This window comes from Trifolium pratense, linkage group LG4 (assembly GCF_020283565.1).
Source record: "Trifolium pratense cultivar HEN17-A07 linkage group LG4, ARS_RC_1.1, whole genome shotgun sequence".
NCBI lineage: Eukaryota > Viridiplantae > Streptophyta > Magnoliopsida > Fabales > Fabaceae > Trifolium > Trifolium pratense.
Window position 1 is genome coordinate 17,496,955 of NC_060062.1, and position 25,255 is coordinate 17,522,209.

A 25,255-nucleotide genomic window follows, 5' to 3' on the forward strand; every position below is an offset into this window, starting at 1 on the left:
AAAAGGGATTTTATTGATGAAATATTGACCCTCGAAGGGGTGTCAATACATAGGAAAGCTGAAATATTGACCCTCGAAGGGGTGTCAATACATAGGAAAGCAATTCCTATAAGAGGAGATTACTAATTTTGGGAATGGCAACAAAAACAAAAGGTCAACAACACCTCATCCACCGTTCCCCTCGTGACTTCCAACATACACAAACTTTAACCTCGAAGCTGACAATTAGACCGATCACTTCCACTTGAGCCTTCTACTACAATGCTGACGCCTCGGGTCTTTTGCCTTCTATTTTCCTTTTTTCACATATCCCTAACTTTTGCCTGGATCGCCCTTTCGGGTTTTCAATCCACCGGGATTACATTTCCTTTTTTGGTGTCCCTAATTTTTGCCTAGACTGCCCTTTCAGGTTTTCAGTCTACCGGGACGCTCTCTATTGCCTAGATTGCCCTTTCGGGTTTTCAATCTAGCGAGCCTTTATTTTTATTTCTCTTTTTTTTCTTAGGCATAATACTTCTTGACCGCGTCAGCATTCACTGGGAGTGGAAGTTCTTCTTCATCCATAGTGGCGAGGATTAAGGCTCCTCCTGAAAATGCTTTCTTCACCACATATGGTCCCTCATAGTTAGGGGTCCATTTGCCTCGGGAATCTTTGTGGATGGGCAAGATCTTCTTCAATACTAGCTCGCCTTCTCGAAACTCACGGGGGCACACTTTCTTGTCAAAGGCCTTCTTGCGTCGTTGTTGATACAGCTGACCATGGCAGAGTGCCGTTAAGCGCTTTTCCTCTATGAGGTTCAACTGGTCAAACCTTGTTTGGGCCCACTCCGCCTCTTCTAGTTTGGTCTCCATCAACACTCTCAATGAAGGTATTTCCACCTCTACGGGAAGTACTGCCTCCATGCCATATACCAGAGAAAAAGGGGTTGCCCCGGTTGAGGTACGGATAGTCGTCCTATATCCATGCAATGCATACGGGAGCATCTCATGCCAATCTTTATACGTCTTGACCATCTTCTGAATAATCCTCTTGATATTCTTGTTGGCTGCTTCCACGGCGCCGTTCATCTGTGGTCGATACGGCGAAGAGTTATGGTGCTCAATCTTGAAACCATCGCATAATTCTTTCACTAACTTGTTGTTTAGGTTTGACCCATTATCTGTGATAATTTTGTTAGGAATCCCGTAACGACAAATTATTTCTTTCTTGATGAATCGGGCTACTACTTGTTGTGTCACATTCGCATATGAAGCAGCTTCAACCCATTTGGTGAAGTAATCAATAGCAACCAAGATGAACCTGTGTCCATTAGAAGCTTTCGGCTCAATCATTCCAATTACATCAATGCCCCACATAGAGAACGGCCAAGGTGCCGTTAACACATTCAACGGGTTTGGTGGCACATGCACCTTGTCGGCATATATTTGGCACTTATGACATGTTTTGACATAACGGTAGCAGTCTGCTTCCATGGTCAGCCAATAATACCCTGCCCTCAAGATCTTCCTCGCCATTGCATGCCCATTGGCGTGAGTCCCGAAAGTTCCTGCATGGATTTCTGCCAGAAGATGATCCGCTTCTTGTCGGTCTACACATCTAAGCAACACCATGTCATAGTTTCTTTTGTAGAGTACTTCCCCATCTAAGAAGAACTGTGTGGCCAACCTTCTCAATGTCTTTCTGTCATTGATTGACGCGCCTTCGGGATATTCTTGTTTTTCCAAATATCGTTTGATATCATGGAACCATGGTTTGTCATCACATTCCTTTGAAGCCACCGCGCATACAGCTGGTTCATCCTTACGTTCCAATACTATGAGAGGCGCTTCGTTGTGGAACCTTACTTTGTACATTGAAGATAATGTAGCTAAAGCATCGGCCACCTGATTCTCTTCCCTTGGAATGTGATGGAAAGTGATCTCATCGAAGTACTCTGCTAGCTTCTTGACTTGAGTGCAATATGGGATTATCTTTGGGTGCCGTGCTTCCCATTCCCCTTTTTCTTGACAGATGACTAACGCTGAGTCTCCATATACTTCTAAGATTTTGATCCTTAGATCGATGGCTGCCTCGAGACCCATGATGCAGGCTTCATATTCTGCTATGTTGTTTGTACACTCAAAACACAATCTGGCTGCAAGAGGTCTATATCCACCTCTTGGTGATATCAAAACTGCCCCGACTCCGTGCCCCATGGCATTGGAAGCTCCATCGAAGACTAGTTTCCAACGAGCGCCTGGTTCGGGCCCTTCTTCATCTCCTATAACTTTCTCTAAGATCATGACATCTTCATCAGGAAAATCGGATGGAACCGGCTGATGCTCTTCTAGAGGTTGGTGAGCAAGATACTCCGCCAACACACTTCCTTTGATTGCCTTTTGAGCGACATACTGGATATCGTACTCAGACAGCAACATCTGCCAGCGCGCAATCTTTCCGGTAACGGCAGGTTTTTCAAAGATGTACTTGATAGGATCCATCTTGGAAATCAAATGCGTAGTGTGAGTTAGCATGTACTGCCTTAGACGTCGAGCAGCCCATGCTAGCGCGCAACAGGTCTTCTCAAGGGCAGTGTACCTTGATTCACAATCTGTGAACTTCTTGCTTAGGAAATAGATGGCATGCTCCTTTTTACCGGTTTCATCTTGTTGACCCAACACACAACCCATTGAATCTTCAAGCACAGTCATGTACATTAAGAGCGGCCTACCGGGCACAGGTGGAATCAGAATGGGCGGCTCTTGCAGATATTCCTTGATCTTATCAAATGCCTTTTGACAGTCGTCATTCCATTCAGCAGCTTGATCCTTCCTTAATAACTTGAAGATTGGTTCACAGGTAGATGTGAGATGCGAGATGAAGCGGGCGATGTAATTCAGTCTTCCCAAGAAACCACGCACCTCCTTTTCAGATTTGGGCGCAGGCATTTCTTGTATAGCCCTAACCTTATCTGGGTCTACCTCAATTCCTCTTTGGCTGACTATGAACCCTAACAGTTTTCCTGATCTGACCCCGAATGTACACTTGTTAGGATTTAGTCGCAATCTGAACTTCCTTAAACGTGCGAACAACTTACGCAGGTGGACCAGGTGCTCTTCTTCTCCTTGAGACTTGGCAATCATATCATCCACGTACACCTCTATCTCCTTGTGAATCATATCATGAAAGAGGGTCACCATCGCTCTTTGATATGTTGCTCCAGCATTCTTCAAACCAAAAGGCATGACTTTGTAGCAGAAAGTTCCCCACGGAGTAATGAAAGTAGTTTTTTCCATGTCTTCAGGATTCATCTTGATCTGATTATATCCGGAGAAACCATCCATGAAAGAAAACACTGAGGACTGAGCGGTATTATCCACCAACACATCTATGTGGGGCAACGGGAAGTCATCCTTTGGACTTGCTCGGTTCAAGTCTCGGTAATCCACACACATTCGTACCTTGCCATCTTTCTTTGGGACGGGTACAATGTTGGCAACCCATTGCGGGTACTTGGCCACAGCTAGAAATCCTGCATCAAATTGCTTCTTCACTTCTTTTCTGATCTTGAGAGCCATATCAGGTCTTGTTCTCCTCATCTTCTGTTTTACAGGTGCACATTCAGGCTTGAGTGGGAGCTTGTGCACAACTATGTCGGTATCCAATCCTGGCATATCTTGATAAGACCAAGCAAACACATCGACGTATTCTTGCAACAAACTGACCAGATCCTTCTTTACATCTTCTTGCAATGATGCCCCTACTTTGACCTCTTTTACATCTGACTCGCTCCCCAAGTTGATTGTCTCAACTTGCTCTTGATGCGGCTGAATGGCCTTTTCTTCTTGTTTCAACAGGCGAGCTAGTCCTTCAGGAAGTTCACAATCATCCTCGTCAACTCCTTCGGCTTGGTTTACCGGATGTTCGAAGTCAAAAGGGAAACTAGCGGGGTAGGTTTCAATGGGTATTTCTATGGATCTGCATGAGGATGTTTTCATTTTTTAGGAAACAATGCAAACTGAACAAAAGCTTAAACTGTAAAAGTCTTTTTTAGAAAAGAGTTGCCATTTTGAAAAACATGGAGCGAAAAACAAAAAGTTCTTATTCAACATAAAATGCACTTTTATTCATGATAAACTTTTAAAACAAGAGGGGCCCTTTAAAAGATATTCATTTGCCTTGGGCAGAGCAAATGTATTTTCATTTTCTTAAGAAGAACAGGCATATTACTTAAAAGAAACTTCAGAAATCTCCTCGGCCTTCCAATTGTTGAGGGGCTCTTCATTAGCACAGCTTCGCACTAGGTTAGGTGCATCTTCCTCATTATCCCCAATCATGTTCACTTGCTTTTTGTTGTTGAACCCCGCACTGCGAAACATTTCTTGGAGGGAACGACCACCCTTGTAGTTAGAACTGGTCGATCCCTTTGTTGATGGTCGATATCCTAGCCCAAAGCGATCCTTCTTTTCTTGAACCACAGGCACCTTCCCCCAACCCTCTAGACTTGATTCGTTCAATGCTTCCTTCATTGCTTGCCATGAAGTGAAGGCAGGTTTAGCTTTCTTCTTTCGCTTCATGGTGACAGTTGCGACCTCCAGAGCCTGAAACTGAATTTCCACTGCTTGCTCATCTTCCTCAATGTACTGAAAGGCGGACAAATGACTCACCATAATATCCTCTTGACTGGATACTATGATGATCTTGCCGTTGGACATGAACTTGAGCTTTTGATGTAGGGTGGATGTGACAACGCCAGCCGAATGAATCCATGGTCTTCCAAGGAGGCAACTATAAGCAGGATTAATATCCATGACTTGGAAAGTGATCGTGAAGAGCTGGGGACCAACCAAAACTGGAAGGTCTATCTCTCCCATGACCGTCCTTTCTGAGCCATCGAAGGCTTTGACAACAAGTGTGCTAGGCCTCATTACTGCCCCTTCGCTATTTAACTTATCGAAGGTCCTCTTGGGCATGACATTCAGGGACGAACCATTATCTATCAATACTTTGGACAAGATGTTGCCCAAACACTTGACAGATATATACAATGCCTTGTTGTGGTCACAACCTTTGGCAGGTAATTCTTCATCATTAAACCCGAGATATCTGCTTGAAGCGATGTTGGCTATTATCCCGTCAAATTGATTCACGGTGACGTCTTTCTCAACATGGGCTTCTCCCAACACTTTCATTAAGGCATTCCTATGGATTTCTGAGGATAGCAATAATGATAGCATAGAGATTTTAGATGGAGTTTGCCCTAACTGATCAACCACTTGATAATCACTCTTGCGAATGATCTTTAAAAATTCTTCGGCATCCCCTTTAGGTGCCACCTTATGGGGCTGCTCTTTACCCATCTCTTCTACATGCTTCCCTTTAGCTAGATCCAACAGGGGCTTCTCAATAACTTTGCTTGACTGATCATGAGAAAAGATCCTCCCACTTCTTGTCATCCCTCCTATCCCCGCAATGCTGTCAACGGAGGGATTTTCAAGTGTTACTTGCTCTTGGCCCATGGAAACAGTAGGTTGATAATTCCATGATACCTTTTGAGTGCTCTCGAATGGAAAAGACTTAGGCACCCTGAAGACTAGTGGGTGGACCTCCTTATTTGGTATAGGGGCCCTTTTGAATGGGATCTCAATTGGCGTGAAGTCCTCTAATGCCGCAATGACGGGGTTTACTACTGAGTAGCCAATCTGGACCAAGCCTTGATCCACCAACTGTTGTAAACACATCCTCATCTTCTTACAATTCTCAGGTTTCCTTGCACACTCCTCACAGTTAGAGTGCATCATCTCAAATTCTTCATAACCAATTAGCTTTTCTCTAACTATTGCTAGTGGAGTTCGGATCTTAGAAACTTCATTTATCAATTGAATTCCTCCATCATCCTCCACAGCATTCACAGATGGGCCAGCATGGCCAGGCAGCGGATTGGTCTTCACATTGGGTCCCTCCTCCTTAAAGGTTAACAGCTTCTGATCAATCAATTCTTGTACCTTATACTTAAAGGCTTTGCAATTTTCAATAGTATGCCCAAGTGCCCCAGAGTGGTAATCGCACTTGACATCACTCTTAAAATGAGCTGGGTAAGGAGGTACTACCGGTGGAAGCTGCTTTCAAAGTTGACATCACTCTTATCCTTTTTGTAGCAGATAAGGGAGGATTTGACCGTATGGCACAGGCACGCGGTCTAATTGCACAACCCTCTTTTCAAAGTTGTTTCGGCCATTAGATTGGTTCCTTTGTTGTGGTTGTGGAGGAACCATTGCCGAGTATGATATTTGAGCTGGTGCACTTGTGGTGATGGCATTAGTTTCCTCCTCTTTCTTCCTTGGATTCGCATTGAAGGACCTCCTTCCACCAGTCTGATCCTTAGTGAACTTCTGAATCTTTCCATTCTTAATTCCTGCTTCCACACGCTCTCCTATGATGACCAAATCTGCGAAATTGGATGAAATACTCCCTATCATTTTTTCATAGTAGGGTCCTTGCAGAGTGCTCATGAAAGTGTCTACCAATTCGCGATCCATCAAGGGAGGTTGGACTTGAGCGGCCAACTCCCTCCAACGCTGGGCATATTCCTTGAATGCTTCATTACTCCTTTGAGACAGGTTTTGTAGTTGCATGCGGTTGGGAGCAATATTCAGATTGTAACTGTATTGAGTAAGGAAAGCATCCACAAGATCTTTCCAAGTTTTGATCTGAGCTCTTTCCAATTGCATGTACCAATCAAGTGAAGCTCCACTTAAACTGTCTTGGAAGATGTGAATGAGCAGTTTTTCATTCGAAGCATGAGCAGCCATCTTGGTATAGAACCTCTTGATGTGGATTTTTGGACAGCCAGTGCCCTTGTACTTATCAAAATCTGGGGCTTTGAACTTTGGTGGGACCACCACATCTGGAACTAAGCACATGTTTGAAGCATCAAACCCGAAGGCACTAACACCTTCAATAGCCTTCAACCTTTCTTCTAAGACCTTATACTTATCTCCTTGATCAGCCTCAAGCGTTGGTGGGGTCTGAGTAGGCTGAACAATCCCCGAGGTATTTGGCTCGGTGTTGGCGCAAGCTCCTTGAGCGGATGGAACTTCATTCGGAACAGGGATGACAACAGGCTCTTGAGGGGGAGGTACGCCACCATCCTCTTCGGGTGGAGTGTAGCCAGGGGGAAGACCGTATTCAGGCCAGTTTGCATTCGTAGCGATCGCAGCAGGCTGAGAGTTGTTTACCAAAGCTTGGACAAGCTCGAGCATCTTGTCCATCTTGACTTTCATTGCGTCAACGTCCTCTCTTAAGGCCGCTTGATTCTGTCCTTCTTGATCCATGAGTCTGTGGATGTTTGCACGCGTAGGGTATGAATGTGGGGGAAGGGGCTCTTGAGCCGATTTCTTCTTCGATTTCCTCGCTATGGTGAAGGGCAAGTCTCCTGAAGTTTCGAGAAGGTATGAGTGTGTTTTTTTCGTTTTATTATTGAAAAAAGGTAATGCATGAATGTGGGAATGCGATGCACAAAAAAACATTTTTATTATCATTTTTGCTTATAGGCCTTTTATGACATAGATTTGAGAATAGGTAATCTTTTGTCAGGTGCCATTTTCTCAAATCAATGTCTTTTCCTTCCTATAAGCAACAATGAATATGCAAGAAAATCAGTTTTTGAATATCATGGTATGTGGAAGTGATGTTTAGGGTAGAGATAGTAAATCATGTGTTTGTATATGTCCCATCCCATCTCACATGTGGTTCTAGAGTTTCTCAAGGTTCCTAAGATCGTAAACCCTTATTTGAAAATATTAACATTGCAAAAACTCGCAAGACAATAATATTTCCAAATAAGGTCTCCTTTAGGTGAGGTTTACGCGTTGACTTTACAAGACAAACGCCAAGAGAGTCAACATTGCGTACCCCTCATTATGTACTAGTAGAGGCCTTCTAACACGTTTAGGTTCTACTTTAAAAGGTCCCTAGAGTCACGGATCCCTAGAAAGATACTTGTTCCCATTACGAAATTTCGCAAGGTAACACATCCTTCGAAGGAATCTACTCTAGGCGGAGTTTTCGTATTGGTCCTCTCGAGGCACACGCCAAGCAGGCCAATACTAAACCCCTAACTTAACTTAGTTTCTCTCGAAGCTCGGGTGTAGAGCTTTATCCACATGTAACCCAACATCACAACCCCACATATATATATATATAACAGATATATTTATACAAGTAATAAACAAATACAACACATGCAAATATTACGGCAAATAAAGCACATGACTGAATAAAGCATAAAAAATAATACACAATAAACACAAACAAGCGCAAAAACCCAAAAACCTAAATCTAAAGAGAGTGGGCTCGACTCTCTTAATTAACCAGTCCCCAGTGGAGTCGCCAGCTGTAGCGCCCTCCCTAAAAATTAAGGCTAATTCTAAGGATGAACTGCTAATCTACTCAACTAGCTAATACAAAAACTGCGCGAAGCGATAAACGCTCGCTAAAACAGTAAAGTCGCCACCGAATTTTATTTATCCCACGCGGCCACGCGGAAAAGGAAAATATCGATAAAACCTTTAAGTGGAAAGGGTGGTCATCGCAACCAAAATTCCGGGTTCGGGAGTCGGTTATGCGAAGGGAAGGTATTAGCACCCCTCGCATCCGTTGTACTCAACGGGAACCTTCTCTTTAGATCTAGGATTAAAATTAGTTCTCGCGCTTGTGTAATGATGCTTTATTATTTGTTCTATACTATTTAATCAAAGAAAAGACATTAAAAGACACTAAAGACTCTTAACATTTTTTGACACAAAAAGGTTTTTTTTATTAATGTGCTTGACGAGATACACCATCTCGCTCCTACGTATTCCCTGGTGCGATGGGAAATTCAAAGCTACACGCAGTTCTAGGGTAGAAAATATGTGTTTGTTGGTTGATTTTAATTCACAAAAAGGACTCTTTTACACAAACACTCTTTTTAAACACATAATATACTCTTAACTACACAAAATACTTTTTTAAACACATGGGACTCTTTTTTAAACACATGAAAAAAAACACATAAGACTCCTTTTCACTTACTCAAAGTATTTCTTAAACACATGAGACTCTCAAAAACATTTCTTAAACACATAAGACTCAGTTAAACATTTCTCACAAAAAAGACTCAGTTTAGTGCGTTGCGTTCATTTTATGGTTTTTATTACTTTTTTGAAAAAAGAAATAATTAAAAGAACGCCGGTTATCCGCATTTCGAGGTAATCACCAAGAATACGAATAACCAGAGAACCGGAGAGCCACATGACAAACCGATCCTTTTCCATTCTATTTTTATTGAAAAAAGACAAGTTTCTTTTTTATCACACAAATAACTTAACAAAAGAGATAAACTATTCTAACATATTTCACACAAATAACTCAACAAAAAAGGATAAACTATTCTAGCATACTAAACCCTAAAAAAAATCTAACATATTTCCACCTTTTTACACTAAAAGAAATAAAAATACGAAAGATAAAACACTAAAAAAAGGATAAAAACACATTTTTTAGGTCAGGGGGTGTAAATAGCAGATCTGGGCTGCACAGGGGGTGTGAATAGCAGACAATGGGTTCTGGGCTTAAGGCCCAACGCCCAACCAGCAGATCAACCAAAAACAAAAAAAAGCGAAATAGGAAAAACAGGTTTTGTGATTAAAGCCTCACTAACTAATACTTAAAACAGGTTTTTTTTTAGAAAAAAGAAATTGCTATAAATAGCACTTTGTTAGCAGAGAAAACGTTTATTCTTTCATTATCTTTCTTCTCTCTTTCTCAGTTCCCTCTTCTCTGCTAGGGTTCATAAGGAGAGATGAATCTTCATCTTCTCCGGTGGGCTGCCACCACGGAGCTTAGATTCCGGCGCGGCGGCTGCCGTAACAGTACGACGGCGCCGCCGGAACACTTTTCTTCTTTTTTATTTTTTTTATTTTTTTTTTTTGTGTTAAACACTAAATCCACCCTCAAAACACCCAAAATCAAACCCAAGAAACTGTTTTTCGAATCCAAATCCGAACCAAGACAAAAAGCAATTATTCAAAATATTTGATCTAAGTTCTGTGATTCGTTTTTTATTCTGGTAAACACACAAAAATCAAAACAAACCCAAAAGGAAGACTTTTAAACAAAATAGGAAAAAAAAAAAAAAAAAAAAAGATAAGTTAAGGTCGAACTAACCCTTGAAGACCAAAAGATTCGGACTCCTCTTCTTCCCTGCTTTCTTTCTTTGATATGTTTTTACTCTTGTGAAAATTTTATGTGTTTTCTCTCAATTGAAATTTTCTCTTCCCCTTTTTTTTTTTTTCCGCGTGTGTTTTCGCTCTATTTATAGAGCTCTCAAGATCAAAGTTGACCTTTGATCTAGAGTGTGTGAGTGAACAAAGTTTTATGGAAAATTACAAAAGCAAAATGTTTGGTCTGCTGCTGTTTGAACTTGTTGATTAAAGTGAGATTTTTTGCAGGAAAGGGATGTACTGTTGCTTGTTGTAGTTAAAGTTGCAGCAAAAGGTGAAGAGAAAGAGGAGGCAAGGAGGCGCAGCAGTACCGGTTGCAGTACTGTTGCGTGTTTTTTTTTCTTTTTTTTTTTTGTATTGTTTAAAATTAAAGAAGAAAAAAAAAATAACAAATAATAAAATAAGATAAAAGGGAGGGGAGCGTGCTGTTGCTGTTTTTGAACAAATTTGATTTTTTTTGATTTTTTTTAATAAAAAAAAAAGATGAATAAAATAAATAATAAAAAAAAATGAAGAAGAAAGAAAACGTAAAGAAAAAAGGAAGAGAAAGGGTTGCTTTTTTTTGAGAAATAAAATAAAATAAATATAAATAATAATAATAATAATAATATTGATAAATAATAATAAATAAAAAAAGAATAAATAATAAAATAAATAAAAAAAAAAGTACTTGAACAAACAAATGAGGTATTTTAAAATACCTCTCTGCCGAAATTTCGTTAGAACGTCGCGACTGATTAAAAAAAAGACGACAGAAAAATAAAATAGACGAGAAACATCGTAGTCAAAATTTAGGGTACAACAGTATTGCACTTCTCCCCCAATTGCACTTCTCTTCTGATTGCATTGCACTTCTCTTCTGATTGCATTGCACTTCTCCCTATTGCACTTCTGATTGTATTGTACTTCTCCCCTATTGCACTTCTTCTGATTGTATTGCACTTCTCCCCCTATTGCACTTCTCTTCTGATTGCATTGCACTTCTCCCTATTGCACTTCTTTTGTTTGATTTGGTACTATTTGGATTTGTTGACTTTGGACCGGACTAGATTGGATGTTGGATTAATTTGATTTGTTTCTCCCTTCTTTGATGATTTCTGTATTGACTGCGAATGATTGCTCTCAATTGATCATGATCGTAATTGGGTTGATTTATTGTCAGGGCTAATTTGTAACAAGCTTAAAGCTTAGTAAGCTTTAGCTTGAGGGGTGATGTTAGAAGTTTATTTTATTTGGTAGTTTATTTTATTTTTGTATTTTGTTTGACAAACTCATAATGTTTCTTGTTAATGCATCATGAGTTTGAGAGTAGGTGTTAGATAATAAAATAATAGTCTATGTTATTGGGCCTGTTAGTTTAGAGTCCATTAGGTTTTATATATATATTCTCTAATAACTCTTTTGTAATGTTAAGCTATTGGTATTATATTGAAACCCTAGCCGTCTTTCTCTTTTCCTATTTGTGTATCTCTGATTCTAACATATATGATATAAACTTTCAATCCAAAAGTGAATTTTGTAAAATTCATATTCGTTATAATAATATTGACAATTTGTACACCATAGAAGACTTGATGAACTAGCCGTTTGACCCTACTTATTTTTTACTTTTCTACTTCGCAGAAGTAGGGCCAAATACAATTTCGATAAAAATTCTTAAAATAAGGAGTAAATTGTCAAATACCCCCTGTAATTTTAAAATTCGTCAAATACTCCTCTGAAATTTGAAAATAGACAAATACCTCCTGAAATTTTTAAAAGTCAATCAAATTGCCCCCTAGCACTACCAGTCAGAGTCCACGTCATGGGTCAATTTGATTGACTTTTTAAAATTTCAGGGGGGATATTTGCCTATTTCCAAATTTAATGGGGTATTTGACGAATTTTAAATTTTCAAGGGGGTATTTGACAGTTTACTCAAATAAAACGTGTCTTTTTTAATGAAGAAAACACAATATAAGTAACTTATTCTTTTAAGGAGAAGTAGGACCAAACACAATTTTGATAAAATTCTTAAAATAAGAAGTGTCTTTTTTAATGAAGAAAACACAATATAAGTAACTTAAAAAAATGAATTTACGATAATTATTTTTTTTAAGTTGTTATTACTCCCTCCGTTTTCTTTAAAGTGTCCAATTAGAATGATAACACCAAATTAAGAAAGTAGATTTTTGCACCCTATCTTCCTATTTGTAACGACCCAATTTTCAAATTATTAATCTTTGTGTGTTAAAAATATTTTATTAACGTGGCATTTTAATTAAGTTAATAACTTGAGTTATTTATCGAGCACTTTAGTTATTAAGCGAATAGAGTGAGTTAACGTGTTATTGGGCCAAGCCAATTGGGCTTGAGGCCCAATGGGCCTTGTGTGAGGTGTGTGGGGCGCCATATGGCCATGAGGGAAGAGAGAATTCATTATTCTCTTTTGGTTCTTGAAGATAGTGAGAAGGAAGAGAGCTTGAGAGCTAGGGCAAGGGGAGAGCTAGAGATTCAAGATCTTTTCATCGAGTTTTTTTTCGAATCCAGGTATGAGAGTAGGTTCCATAATCGTGGGTGACTCGAGTAAGGGGAGAATGTCGATTTCTCCTCACCTGAACTTCCTCCACCCCATTTTCGTTTTAGCTTGGAATGAATTTTCTTGATGGAAATCGTTCCTAAGGTTCTTAATATGTTTAACATGCTTTTAACATGATTAATGAACGAATTTAATGGTTAAAAATGAGTTTTTATGAAAGATTAAACTCAAGAACTTTGTGTTCTTGAGAGTTTTGATGAAAAAGTGTTCAATCCTTACTTTTTCGATGTTTATGATGTAGATCTAAGAAATGAACTGTCCTTTTGTGTTTATCCATGTTTGTTATGCTTGAATACAAACTCTTTTGGGATTTATAACATGAAAAATGAGATTTTTTTTTTGGGTGATTAGAGTGGAAAACGCTGGTTTTGAACTGTCCTGACAGAAGGCACTCGCTAGGCCTTCGCTCAGCGAACGTGTGGCGAACAGCTCGCCACGAGCAGGTGATCCACTGGTGTGGTTCGCTTAGGCTCGCTAAGCCTTCGCTCAGCGAACGGCTCGCTGATGCTCGCTACTGCTCGCCATGAGTCAGTGTCTTCCTGGCGTTGTTCGTTGAGGCTCGCTAAGCCTTCGCTCAGCGAACAACACTGTGACATCAATTTTTTGTTGATGATTGTAAGTGTAATTAGACACTTGTAACATGATTTAATGATATTCTTACATGATTGTTGATGCTTGTTGATGCTTATAACGATTGTTAATCATGTATGAAGTTGTAAATGAAGAATATTAAGGTTTTGTTAATCTTAATAATGACGTATGTTGGATAGTGTTCCACATAGTAAATGACGAGCTTTATGCTAAATAATTGTTGGTGAATTCATGAAAAACGTATACATGCATTCATGAATTGTTGTTGTATATTGGATATTCCAATAAAGACGGATATCGGATTATATTTATCCGATAAAGACGAATATTAGAGGTGAGATACTCTAATAAAGAAGAAATGGTACCACATGCATTAGATATGTCTAGGGTGACATTGCATGAAGTTGAAGCATTAGAATGCATTAGGTTATGTGTACATTTATGGATAAGTGATATGTGACACATGTTTGGCTAATTGTGATAATTGATAATTGATTGTTGAGTATTCGATTATATGTGTTTTAAGAACTTATAATTGAATGATAGATGTTGATGAATATGTATAAATGTATGATATATGCATGAATATTGAAGAAGTGTTTAAGTACCCTTTTACTTGCACTTGTATTGTGATTATGTGATCTAACTCTCATGCTTTGTGTTATGTGCTGGACCGTTGGGGGTTCAGATTCTCAGGTTGAGGATCCCGATCAGAGTTAGAGGACTGCTCGTGCTCGTGGTAGTGTGCTTTTTGGTGAGGAGTTTAGCGTAGACTACTCCTTAGATATATTTTGTATGTCTTTTTGATTGGGTTGTATAGAATTGTTCTGATTAGGTATTTACCGGGTCGGGTTATTCGATTGCATTGTATTAAGCCCGTGATGACATATTTGACTTTACTAATCCTTACTCTTTTGTTGTAAACATAATATCCTTTGTTGATATGGCCTAGAGCCTAGGGATATTGTGTGAACAATTATGATATTGTATGATATACACTATGATCTATATTGCTTTTAATCTCCGCTGTGCTAGCAAGATTTTAATTATGCCGTGATTTTGTATTATAACATGTGACGCCTAGATTTTCTTAAGTGTTTTATTTATTTATATGTAATTAAATACGCGTTAAGGGGTTTGGGTGTGACACTATTATACCCCATCTTAATTCACCAATAAATTCCTATTTTTTTGCACCTAGTACTAATCTTATTTAAATCTTCAACGAACCATTATTATTAAATCTGAATATAACAAGGAAGCAACAAACTTTCCTATCGTAAAAAAAGAAGAACAAACTTTCCTTTTTTTTTAAAAAAAAAACTTTATTTTTTCAAATATATATAAAAAAATATATTGAAAAAGATAACAATAATTGATAAAGGGTATAATTGACAAATCATATCCTTAAAACATAAACTGGACAGTTCATTAAAAACGCTAAATATGATAGAACTTGACACTTTTAAGAAAACTTTTTTAACTTTGTTATTATTAGGATAATTATCTTTTAAATTTAGATGATAATGAATTTATGATAAGTTATAGTTATTAACTTATTTTAACTAGGATTTCTATTGTAAGTCTATTTAAAGACACCCGAATTTGAAATAAAGTAAATTGAATTATTGTTTAAGTTTGTGATGATTTATATTTTTAATTTTAATTATGGACTATTTCCTTTTCTTTTTTTTTTTTTAGAAAATTATGGACTATTTCCTAAACTCTAAGAATTCACGTCTTCCATAATTATATTGTATTTGCATTATAAGAAAATCACGTCTTCCCTAAAAAAAGCAATGCTTAATGATTTTTACAAAGGAATGAGACCTTTATATAGCAATAGAACACTTAAATTTCATGGCATTCTAATGGCTAAGGGTTACAATACAATAATAAGTGGCAATTATGAGGGAAATAGAAGGCCAAAGTTGAGCTTTGTTGACAGCAGGGTCTGTCACGGCCATGACAGGGGAAACACGACCATGACAGACTTCAGGGTGTGACTTTCTTGCTTCTGCATGGCCTGACACGACCGTAACCAGGGTGGCACGATCGTGACATACTCCCCAGAGTGTTGGAAATTTGACTTTTCACATTTTCTTCCATTTAGTGACGGTTTTATGGCTTTAACCCATGAAAATAACCCAATGACTTCATAAAGTTCCTTAGTCCATAAGTCATCAAAATTTGTATTATTTGTGCACTTTTCCTCTTATTCGTGCATTTAGACCTACAAAACGTAAAACATATATATATATATATATATATATATATATATATATATATATATAGGGAGGGATCAAATTACACCGGTGTAATATTTGAGTAATGTTACACCGCTCAATAACGCTCCAACGAATACAAATTTTACAAAATCCACCGTTGGATTGAAAGTTTATATCATATAGATCATTCATGTTCAATTCTATAAAAATCTAAAATCATTTGATATGTTATTGAGATTGATCAAGCTTAACGGTATTCAATAAAAACACATAAAACATTAATCTTGATCGGTCTCAATAACATATCAAACGATTTTAGATTTTTGTAAAATTCAACATGGATGATCTATACGATATAAGCTTTCAATCCAACGGTGGATTTTGTAAAATTTGAATTCGTTAAAGCGTTATTGAGCGGTGTAACATTACTCAAATGTTACACCGGTTTAATTTGATCTCTCCCCATATATATATATATATAACATTGTATTCCATCTTGCTGAAGCATGAGACTTGATCTAAGCAAGTTCTAATCCATTATTGCATGTTGATCTGATCTCATCTTTGCTGAAGAATAAATTGGTGTGTCGAGCCTTTTTTTTGCCCCTTTTCCGGCTTTTTTTCTTTTATGATTTTATTTATTCTTAATTAAACACAAATTAGTTACGTTTGAAAATTTCTTCCACGGGTGGATGAAAAAAGACGTGTCCTCTTTCCTTTATTTCTAAAGTTTCTTTCTTAATTGGACAAAAATTTATTCAAACAACATTAATTGTTTCAAAATGATAACATTTGATGTTATCTTATGCAAGAAAAAGAATTGTCCCTCATCTGGATGTAAAACAATATTGGCGCTGCCGTGGTGAAGAATTAAAGTGAGTCACAGTAACTGTCCACTATCATGAAATTGATGTGAATATAAATAAAAGTAAGAAAGTATGAAGACTGACATGATTTTAACATATTCACATCATATAACACTTACTATTAAAACATTTCAGGTGAGTCTCAGGGAGCTTAATTCAGTTAGTAGGGAGTAGGGACATTACATATATTACGTAGGAGTCGGAGTTCGAACCTCAAGTACTCAATATATTCATTTCTAATGTGAAATTTCTAGTCACTAAGCTACTAGACAAAAGAAAAAATTACTTCCTATTAACGTATAATATATGTAAGTTTAACCGTAATACACTTACTTTTTCTTATTAATCTCCTATTTATTCATCTTAAAAAATAAATTTTTCATCAGTGAAATATTAAAAAAAAAACACTATGCTAACGCATTTGCTATGTACTGAGCTCTTTCATTGCATGCGCTTTGTGCCTTGGCAATAATGTGGCAGGGCATGCCTGCAGCCAGAGAGCATTTGCTACCCTTCTAAGCTAAGCCAACCCCACACACTTTAATTATGCATATAGGCACTATATATGGAGCCTTGTTTGTTTTTAATTTAAAATTTTTAGAATCGATTTAGTACCCTGAGATTTATAATACTCACTCAACTCACACATTAAACAACTATGAAATTTTTTATTAAGTAAAAAAAAAAACTATGAAATTTTTTATTAACAATAAAAATTGTCAAGTCAACACTCAAAATATATATTTTTAGATTTACCCCCTCGTGATAGAATGGCTAGCTTTGCAGTTGAGTAGACTAATTTTACAAAGTTAGATTTGAATATGAGTCACCAAAAACAGTGGCGGATCCATCGCCCGACCACTTGCCCAATTTTGGTAAAATAAAATTGGTATTTTAGGATTTAATTTAATGTAAAATTGAGATTTTCAAAGGTTAATTTATGGTAAAATTGAAATTTTTTTTGTTTGAAATTGAGATTTTTATTTAAAATTGATATTTTACCTAAACTTTATAATTTTTTTAACTCCGCCATTGACAAAAAGATGTTAATTAAACAAAACACATATATTGTGTGACTGCACTTATAAATGAAATAATTCCAGGATCAGAAATCCAAGCCACCTTTTCACAACCAACAAATTCCTCAAAGACCTAAAAACATTATAAAAGGCCAAAGCAATATCCCACAACTTCTCACCAAAAAGCTACAAACACTTTCCTTCTTCAAAATTATTTACACAAGCCCAAAATTACAAACATGAATCCCTCTAACTTGTCCTTCCTCTTCCTCCTTTCCTTAACACTTCTCTCTACATCAACATCCCAAGAAAGAGCACCTCATGGACTCATTTATGAAAATCCTATAGCTTTTCCACCATCAGCATATCTCTTCTTTCACCCAAATGCAAAAACTCCTGAGACCAAAAACTCTTGTATTACATCAAAATGTTCACCATTGCCTATGGCAGCTAAAGTTGAAACCAATCAGAAATATGAAAACAATGAAGCATCACTAAAAGGTGGGAAGAAACAAATTGGAGTTGGTGCTGTGGCTGGCATTATCATTGTTGTTACTTTTGTTGTTGTTTTAGCAATTGGAGTTTATTATGTTAAGGTCACTAGACAATCTAACATGAGTAGAACCATCAATAATGTTCAATCTCATGCTTAATGTGTATTCATATTTCACTTTCTTAGTCATTATAATTTTCTTCTATGTAACATTTTAGATTAAAAGACATGTCTCTGGTGTCCGATATGTGTTAATTTTTTTGTTTTGTTTTCACCATCGGTATCCGGCCAACTGAACAGCTTAATCTGGTTCGAGGATCAGCTCTGACATCAAGTGGTTCCCTTTAAAAGTTTGTGTCACCACTGGACCAACTAACGATTGATCTGATGTGTTAATTTTGATACTAACGTATCTGGTTTCGTTCAATTTTTGAATGATGATATAACTGAAAAAGAGACCAGACAAAAATCTAAAATTATTCTCTCAACAAACCATAACACACAAACTTTTATTTCAAGTGAAGGAAAGTGACTCTTACACCCAATTTGTGTAAGGTGGCGTCTAAAATTAAGAGAGATAAATTAGAGCTAAACGAAATTAAGTAAAATTGACTATTTTCTTCATTCATAGTTCATAGTACAATCATACTCATTATGATATCTTATTCATAGTTCATACAATGACACACACATTATGATATCAGACAATACTTGATTGTTTTCTAGATTAAACTGAATATTATTACGTAACATAATGAACAATATATTATTATACATTAAACTGAACCATGTTTTCTTATAGAACTAACAGAGTGAGTCATAATGAGGCTCCTCTTTGATTTTGTTGAAGTATCAAATTGTAACTTTTGTCAAAATAAGACTAACACACACGATTCTATCAAATTCACAGTCAATTCAAACATTTGCTAAGCCGAAGACTTCAACTTCGCAACCAAATTTATGATGAATTTGTTTTGAATTTCCTTATTCAACAAAAACTGCTTCCATTTCATATGATTCTCTCTGATATGTTTCCCCTTACCTGATAGTCGTTTTCTTGGTCACGTGATATCTAGTGGTGGGATAGTCGTCGATCTGTCTAAGGTTGACGCCGTGTTGCAATGGGAGACTCCAAAATCAGTTAACAAGATTAGAAGTTTTTTGGGATTGGCTGGTTATTATCGGAGGTTTATTGAATGCTTTTCGAACTTAGCATTGCCTTTGACTCAGTTGACCCGGAAGGAACATGTTTTTGTGTGGGATGTTCACTGTGAAGAGAGTTTTCAAGAACTCGAGAAAAGATTGACATCTGCACCTGTTTTGATTTTACCGAATCCAAGTGAGTCCTTTGTGGTTTATTGTGATGCATCGAAGATTGGATTGGGTGGTGTGCTTATGCAGAATGGACAAGTTGTGGCTTATGCTTCTAGACAATTGAAAGTTCATGAGAGGAATTATCCAAGTCATGATTTGGAGTTAGCGGCCGTGGTGTTTGCACTTAAAGTGTGGAGGCATTACTTGTATGGTTCGAGATTTGAGGTGTTCAGTGATCACAAGAGTTTGAAGTATCTGTTTAATCAAAAAGAGTTAAATATGAAGCAGAGGAGGTGCATTAAATTTTTTCCTAAAGGGCGACGTATGATAGAGATGTTTGTGGGACCCATATATTAGATGCCCATTGAGTTTGTAGTTTCTGCAGCCTTGACACAGTTACTAAAGCTTGATTGCTGGACACACCTTATTGTAGTAGATGATACTAGGAGGTGTTCGGTATAAAAGGTCGCTATGAAAGAAGTCAGCAAAGATGTGACTAAATATCTCAACGATTTTCAGTTTAGGGTTGACATTTCACGTGGTTCAGAGACCATTTTGCATAGTGTTAATAGGGTGCCGAGTCAGCTGCATGAAGATGATTCTTTGACTATATTCATAGTAGATTTGTCGAATGCTTTTAACCCACTAGGCTACTTAACAAAAAAAATAGTGTTTTAAAAATCGGACCGAACAAACCGGTCGGACCACGAACTAGAGGGGTCGCCTGTCTGGTTCAATTGTTGGATCGGACATGTAGTTAGACCGAACTACCGGTTTGATTGCGCTTGTTGTTTTTTTTATATGGATGCTTTGATGTAGAAGAGTCCAACATTGAAACAATTATGCCTCCTTGGAATTAAATTTATTATTAGACTCTTTGTTATTCTGTTTATGTTGCAATTGGACTTTGTTTAAAACTTATTTGGGTTTGTAATTTGTACTATTTTATTGTGCGTTATAACAATGTTTAGGATTTGAATTTAAGAACCTGTGTGAGTTGTGACATTATGACATTTTCAAATTTTTTAAGTGTCATGAACTTTTTAAGAGACCGAGTCATCAAGTTTAATAACTATATAATTTTATTACAGAGACCAGTTCATTCCGCCAGTTTATCCGATTTGATCCAGTTTAGTCATGTGGTTCGACCGATGATCCGGTGGTTCGACCAATGAACCATTAACTCAGTACCCTCACTGGTTCGATGACCGGTCCGATTTTTAAAACATTGAAAAAAAATTCTATCATTAAATAGATAAAATATATTATTAAATTGATTTATTGAATATTATATTATTATATAATTTATATTAAAAAATATGTTAATTTAAATTAATAAATGATAAAAATTATTATATAATTTAAGTGACATAATTTTACTTTGACTCATTTTATTACTTTTTTTATAATTATTTTGACTTCTTTTTAAGACTCTCTACGTAATTAATTAAAATTTGCGATATTTATTTAATTTAAGGTGTGATTGTATATTTTGTCCCCTAAATTTATTTTAGGTTTAATTTACATGCAAGGACAACTTTGGAAGGTTCCACGTGATACCTTCCCAAATTGTCCATGTATGCAAATATGTTAGTTACGTGGACGATTTTATTAGATATTTGTCTAAAATGACTAACTTGAAGCTTTTTAAACATAAGAGATCAAATTGAAATCTAAAATATACTTTTAAGGGACCAAATATGCAATTAAACCTTTATTTAAATATTATTTTTGCAACTTTTAATATATTAATAATTATTTAGTCAAACCAAACATTAATAACAATAACATTAAATTAATAAAATATATTATTAAATTAATTATTTTATTATTAAATTTAAGAGAATATGTAAAAATCCTAATAATAAATTAGTAGGTAATTGTGTGAAACGAGTGAAAGAATCATGGGCCGCCGCAAAATTGAGATCGAGAGGGTGAAAAACTCCAACACAAGGCAGGTCACATTCTCAAAGCGTCGAACAGGCTTATTCAAGAAAGCAAATGAATTGTCTATTTTATGTGGCGGAGAAGTCGCTATTGTCGTGTTTTCTCCAGGGAATAAGCCATACTCTTTTGGTCACCCAGGAGTTGATGCTGTTGCGGCCAAGTATCTTCAACAAGAGCCTAAACCAAGATACCCCTCTTCTGATGCTTCCAATATGGATGAGCTGAATCTGGAACTTGCTGAGGTGTTGGCTCAAATTCGTGAAGGTGAAAAGCAGGCTGAGACTTATGATGAGATCCTGAAGCAAAATGATGTGACAACACTCTCTAACCTTGAAGAATTGAGATGTGCATATAAAGAGCTTCAAGATTGGATAAAATTGCGTCTTAGTGATATCGAGATATCAGAATATTTGATGTTTCTTGCTAAGGAGCCAGTTGTGGGAGTTAAGGCTAACTCTGCAGAACAAGAGTAGAAGAAAATTTTATGTTTTTTAGCATGAAAACTAATTTTAGTTTATGCTCGCTTTTTTATGAATAATTTATATTCCCTTGTCTCTTTGAAATCTGATTGCCCGTGTAGTTTTGTGTCTTTGAAATTTATGAGTGATTAATAAAGTTTTGTGTCTTATGATTGTTTAACTTTTCAATACATGATTCAAGATTTACCATCCTTAATTGCTCCTCTCTCCTTTAATTCATTTGATGCATCCATTCAATTTCAAGATTACCAATTGCTCATTTTTAAGATTGTTTTTTTTTTTCTTCCAATGATTCAATTACAAATTGCCCATTCATTCAATTCATACAAATTCAAGGCATAATTAATTTTGATATTCAAAAAGTGCATAAGTTCTTATAAAAAAAGTGCATAAGCCTTTTTTCGGTCTGCTAGGGTTTGCAAGAATCAGCCGCCGCCTATCTTTCCTACCATCACACCGCTGCTCACCCTCACAACACAGCCACCGTCCCTCCTCCTTTTCGTCCCGATCTGTTCCGTTAAGATGTAGCATCTCCGTCTAGTGGTGCGATCGACCTTGGCGTCACGACACCACCACGTTTCCACCCTTCAAAGGTGGTTCACGCAGCCGCCGCCGCAGTCTACTTTGGCGTTCTTCAAACGCGTTTTTGCGGGTTCTTTGCTCGCCGGTACTCGGCAACAATGGTTGCAACAGAACACGCATTGTGATATGTGTGGGTGGTTTCTACCACCGTGAAATCGCCGAAAATCACCGGTGGTTGGAAAGGTTCCATAAATTGTTGAGGGAACAACACTTTGACTCATGTAAGGCAGTGGTTTCTGATTCTACATTCTTTTCACTGTGGTTTTGGACTTGGTAAGGTTGCCTCTGTCGTCTCCGTTGTCGTTCTTATAGGGAGTTTTAATTGAATTGTTTCTGTATTGGGAGTCATTCACACCTCTGTGCGTTGTTTTGTTGGAGTCTACTAATGAGCTAGACTCTTCAATACCCAAGTCGGCCTAATTTGCTCGAAAGGGCTAGGTGCGTAGGTACTCTGTGTTACGGTAGTAGTTGATGGTGTCTTTGGTATTTTCTGTGCTCGTGGGCTCGGTCCTGCTGACTGATCATCCCTCGATCTGATGTTCAATTGATTTCTAAGTTGCTTTAACAAGACTTATTTCGTCGAAGGTTGATACAGAGGTCTAACCTTTACGGGTCTATCTCAATATTTGTATCATTCTATGATTTCAGACTGTTTAGCTTGAAAAAGCCATCATCACTTGTTGCTTGTTGCAGGGTGTAGTAGGTACGTGAGTGAGCTGTTCTGTGTTGACGGTCAGTTCATTCGCCTTAAGTTACCAAGGACTTCTATTTTGTTTATTAGGATTCAATATGAGTTTGTATGTTTTGTTGTTCTACGTTCATTCCGATGGGGGGCAAGACCTAGTCCCCCTTGTAATTATCTTATTTTTCTTTTTTAATAATAATATGAGCTATAGGTGGAAGACGGGAAAGGATATGAGTGCCGACATAGTTGACATATGAATCCCTACCGTGATATCTAGATGCTCTTAATTTATATATATATATATATATATATATATATATATATATATATATATATATATATATATATATAATAACTAATTGCCCATTCAATTTTACATTAATTAATTGCAATTTTTAAAATTGTAATGCACTCATCTATTAAATTGATACTAGCTACTCGAATATTTGAGTCTGGGTTTTTGAAAAACAATGCTAAAAATTATGTATTCTTCTCTTACAAAACATATTAAAAATTGTGTGCCAAATTTAATTTCTGGCAGACAATAATTTATAATTTATATTTTATATTTAAAATTTAAAATTTTTTAAGAGCTATAACCTATAATTGTTATTATTTGTTGGAGTTCTTAAAATTGATGTCTCGCTCTCATCACTTATTTCATTGGTTAATTTTTAGGGATGAGGACATAAGTTCTCTTACAAAACTCTATATGCTACATATGAAGGGATTATGCTACATATGCATTATTACATTCAATTCAAGAATTAAATATGTTTTCTTACACCGAAAAATCCATGCTATTTTTCATTATTCTTATACTTTTAAATTTTTAATTTGAATAATTTTTAATTTGCATTATTACCAAAAGGTTTCTTAGAAAGAGTGAAGAATAGGGGAATTGTGCATAGCGGTTGGTTGCAGCAGTTACTTATTTTGGAGCACTCAAGTGTAGGGTGTTATGTGTGTCATGCTGGTTTTAGTTCTGTCATAGAAGCTATTGTTAATGGTTGTCCGTTGGTATTGTTACCTTTGAAGGGTGACCAGTTTTTCAATTCTAAGCTCATTGCTGATGATTTGAAGGCAGGGATAGAGGTGAACAATAGGAAAGATGAAGATGGGTTTTTTGAGAAAGAGGAATTGTTGGAGGCTGTGAAAGCTGTTATGGTGGAAGTTGATAAAGAACCAGGGAAACAGATAAGAGAAAATCATAAGAAATGGAGGGAGTTTCTGTTGAATAAGGAAATTCAGGACAAATTCATCCCTGATCTGGTTGCACAATTGAAGTCTTTGGCTTAGTGCATGTTTGGATTGATGCTGATCGCATTAGGCATAATCATGTGTACCACTGTGATTTTGATCAAACTACACTTTAATGGTTTTATGAAAATCACAATGTCACTATGATTTCGCCAAACTCATTGCGATACCAAACATAAACTTTGTTCACTCCCTTCCCTTGCAAAATAAAGTTTTGCTGAAGACTTGATTGACCTTTACTTTCTTTCTTCTTTACGTTTTCCCTTTTTAAGTTGTTGCAAGTGTTTTGAATTTTGATGTGTTAGATTTTATCGTGTTTCAGAATAAGTCATTCATTGACTGGCTATTATGTATTTATTGTTTAGCATGTATTCCATTCTATGTGACAAAAATTAATTAAACTTGAGTTGAACGTAGACTGATTTTTGGAGCAAGATGAAGGAGCAAACCCTAATGAGGTTCCGGGTCGGAACCAAGGGGGGGATGCCTTGGCTTATGGGTGTAAGAACTCTTGGCCATGTGCTATCTAGTTGTCCAAAAGGGAGATCTTGATGTAAGCAATGCTATAATAATATAATCTTGTGGTGCACAGTTACACCACCTATAAAGCTGGTGTACTGTATTATTCGCCTTACGGTAATTGAATTTCAAAAGGGAATTGTTTCTAATCGAGAGTTATTTGAACCAAAACATAAGACAGTATTGAAGTTCCAAAGGAATAGGATTAAGTGTACTAACTGTGTTGACGGAGCCCTCTGATCTGAATCAGTGGTTGAGATTTATTGGTGGCAGATTAATCACAGCCGTCCACTCTAAAATCAGCGGCTGTGATTCAAAACAGTGGGAAACTGTTAAAATTTACTGCAGCAGATCTGCAGCTGTTTCTAAACTAAGAACTGCCCAAAGTCCAAAGCAAAAGAATCATGTATTAGCACAATGATGACCAGTAAGTGAATCATCAAGTGGGT

At 36.8% G+C, this 25,255-nt stretch overlaps 5 protein-coding genes and 1 long non-coding RNA gene across 6 annotated transcripts; 4 read left to right on the forward strand and 2 right to left on the reverse strand.

The window, feature by feature from the left end:
* Positions 1 to 4,206: 4,206 nt before the first annotated feature.
* On the reverse strand, positions 4,207 to 6,118 carry LOC123922194. Its single transcript, XM_045974940.1, has 2 exons — positions 6,091 to 6,118; positions 4,207 to 5,999 (listed from the first exon to the last, which is right to left on the reverse strand). The coding sequence occupies exons 1-2, from the start codon at positions 6,116 to 6,118 to the stop codon at positions 4,207 to 4,209; spliced, it is 1,821 nt and encodes a 606-aa protein (XP_045830896.1).
* On the reverse strand, positions 6,063 to 7,005 carry LOC123922195 (the record flags this gene model as incomplete). The annotated part of the gene is made up of 1 exon (XM_045974941.1): positions 6,063 to 7,005. A coding segment is annotated over one exon (882 nt), but the record flags the coding sequence as incomplete, so codon positions are not given.
* Positions 7,006 to 7,008: 3 nt separating this feature from the next.
* On the forward strand, positions 7,009 to 10,755 carry LOC123919958. The gene is made up of 2 exons (XR_006813371.1): positions 7,009 to 10,381; positions 10,474 to 10,755. It is a non-coding gene; the product is annotated as an uncharacterized LOC123919958 (long non-coding RNA).
* A 6,876-nt stretch (positions 10,756 to 17,631) lies between these two features.
* On the forward strand, positions 17,632 to 18,245 carry LOC123919960. The gene has a single exon (XM_045972016.1). It carries the CDS (start codon positions 17,767 to 17,769, stop codon positions 18,178 to 18,180), a length of 414 nt encoding a protein of 137 aa, XP_045827972.1. The 5' UTR covers positions 17,632 to 17,766; the 3' UTR covers positions 18,181 to 18,245.
* A 2,993-nt stretch (positions 18,246 to 21,238) lies between these two features.
* On the forward strand, positions 21,239 to 23,291 carry LOC123919961 (agamous-like MADS-box protein AGL29). Its single transcript, XM_045972017.1, has 2 exons — positions 21,239 to 22,615; positions 22,688 to 23,291. Exon 1 carries the CDS (start codon positions 21,239 to 21,241, stop codon positions 21,752 to 21,754), a length of 516 nt encoding a protein of 171 aa, XP_045827973.1. The 3' UTR covers positions 21,755 to 22,615; positions 22,688 to 23,291.
* On the forward strand, positions 23,169 to 24,326 carry LOC123922196 (UDP-glycosyltransferase 79A6-like). The gene is made up of 2 exons (XM_045974943.1): positions 23,169 to 23,175; positions 23,899 to 24,326. Exons 1-2 carry the CDS (start codon positions 23,169 to 23,171, stop codon positions 24,324 to 24,326), a joined length of 435 nt encoding a protein of 144 aa, XP_045830899.1.
* The last annotated feature ends 929 nt before the right edge of the window (positions 24,327 to 25,255 follow it).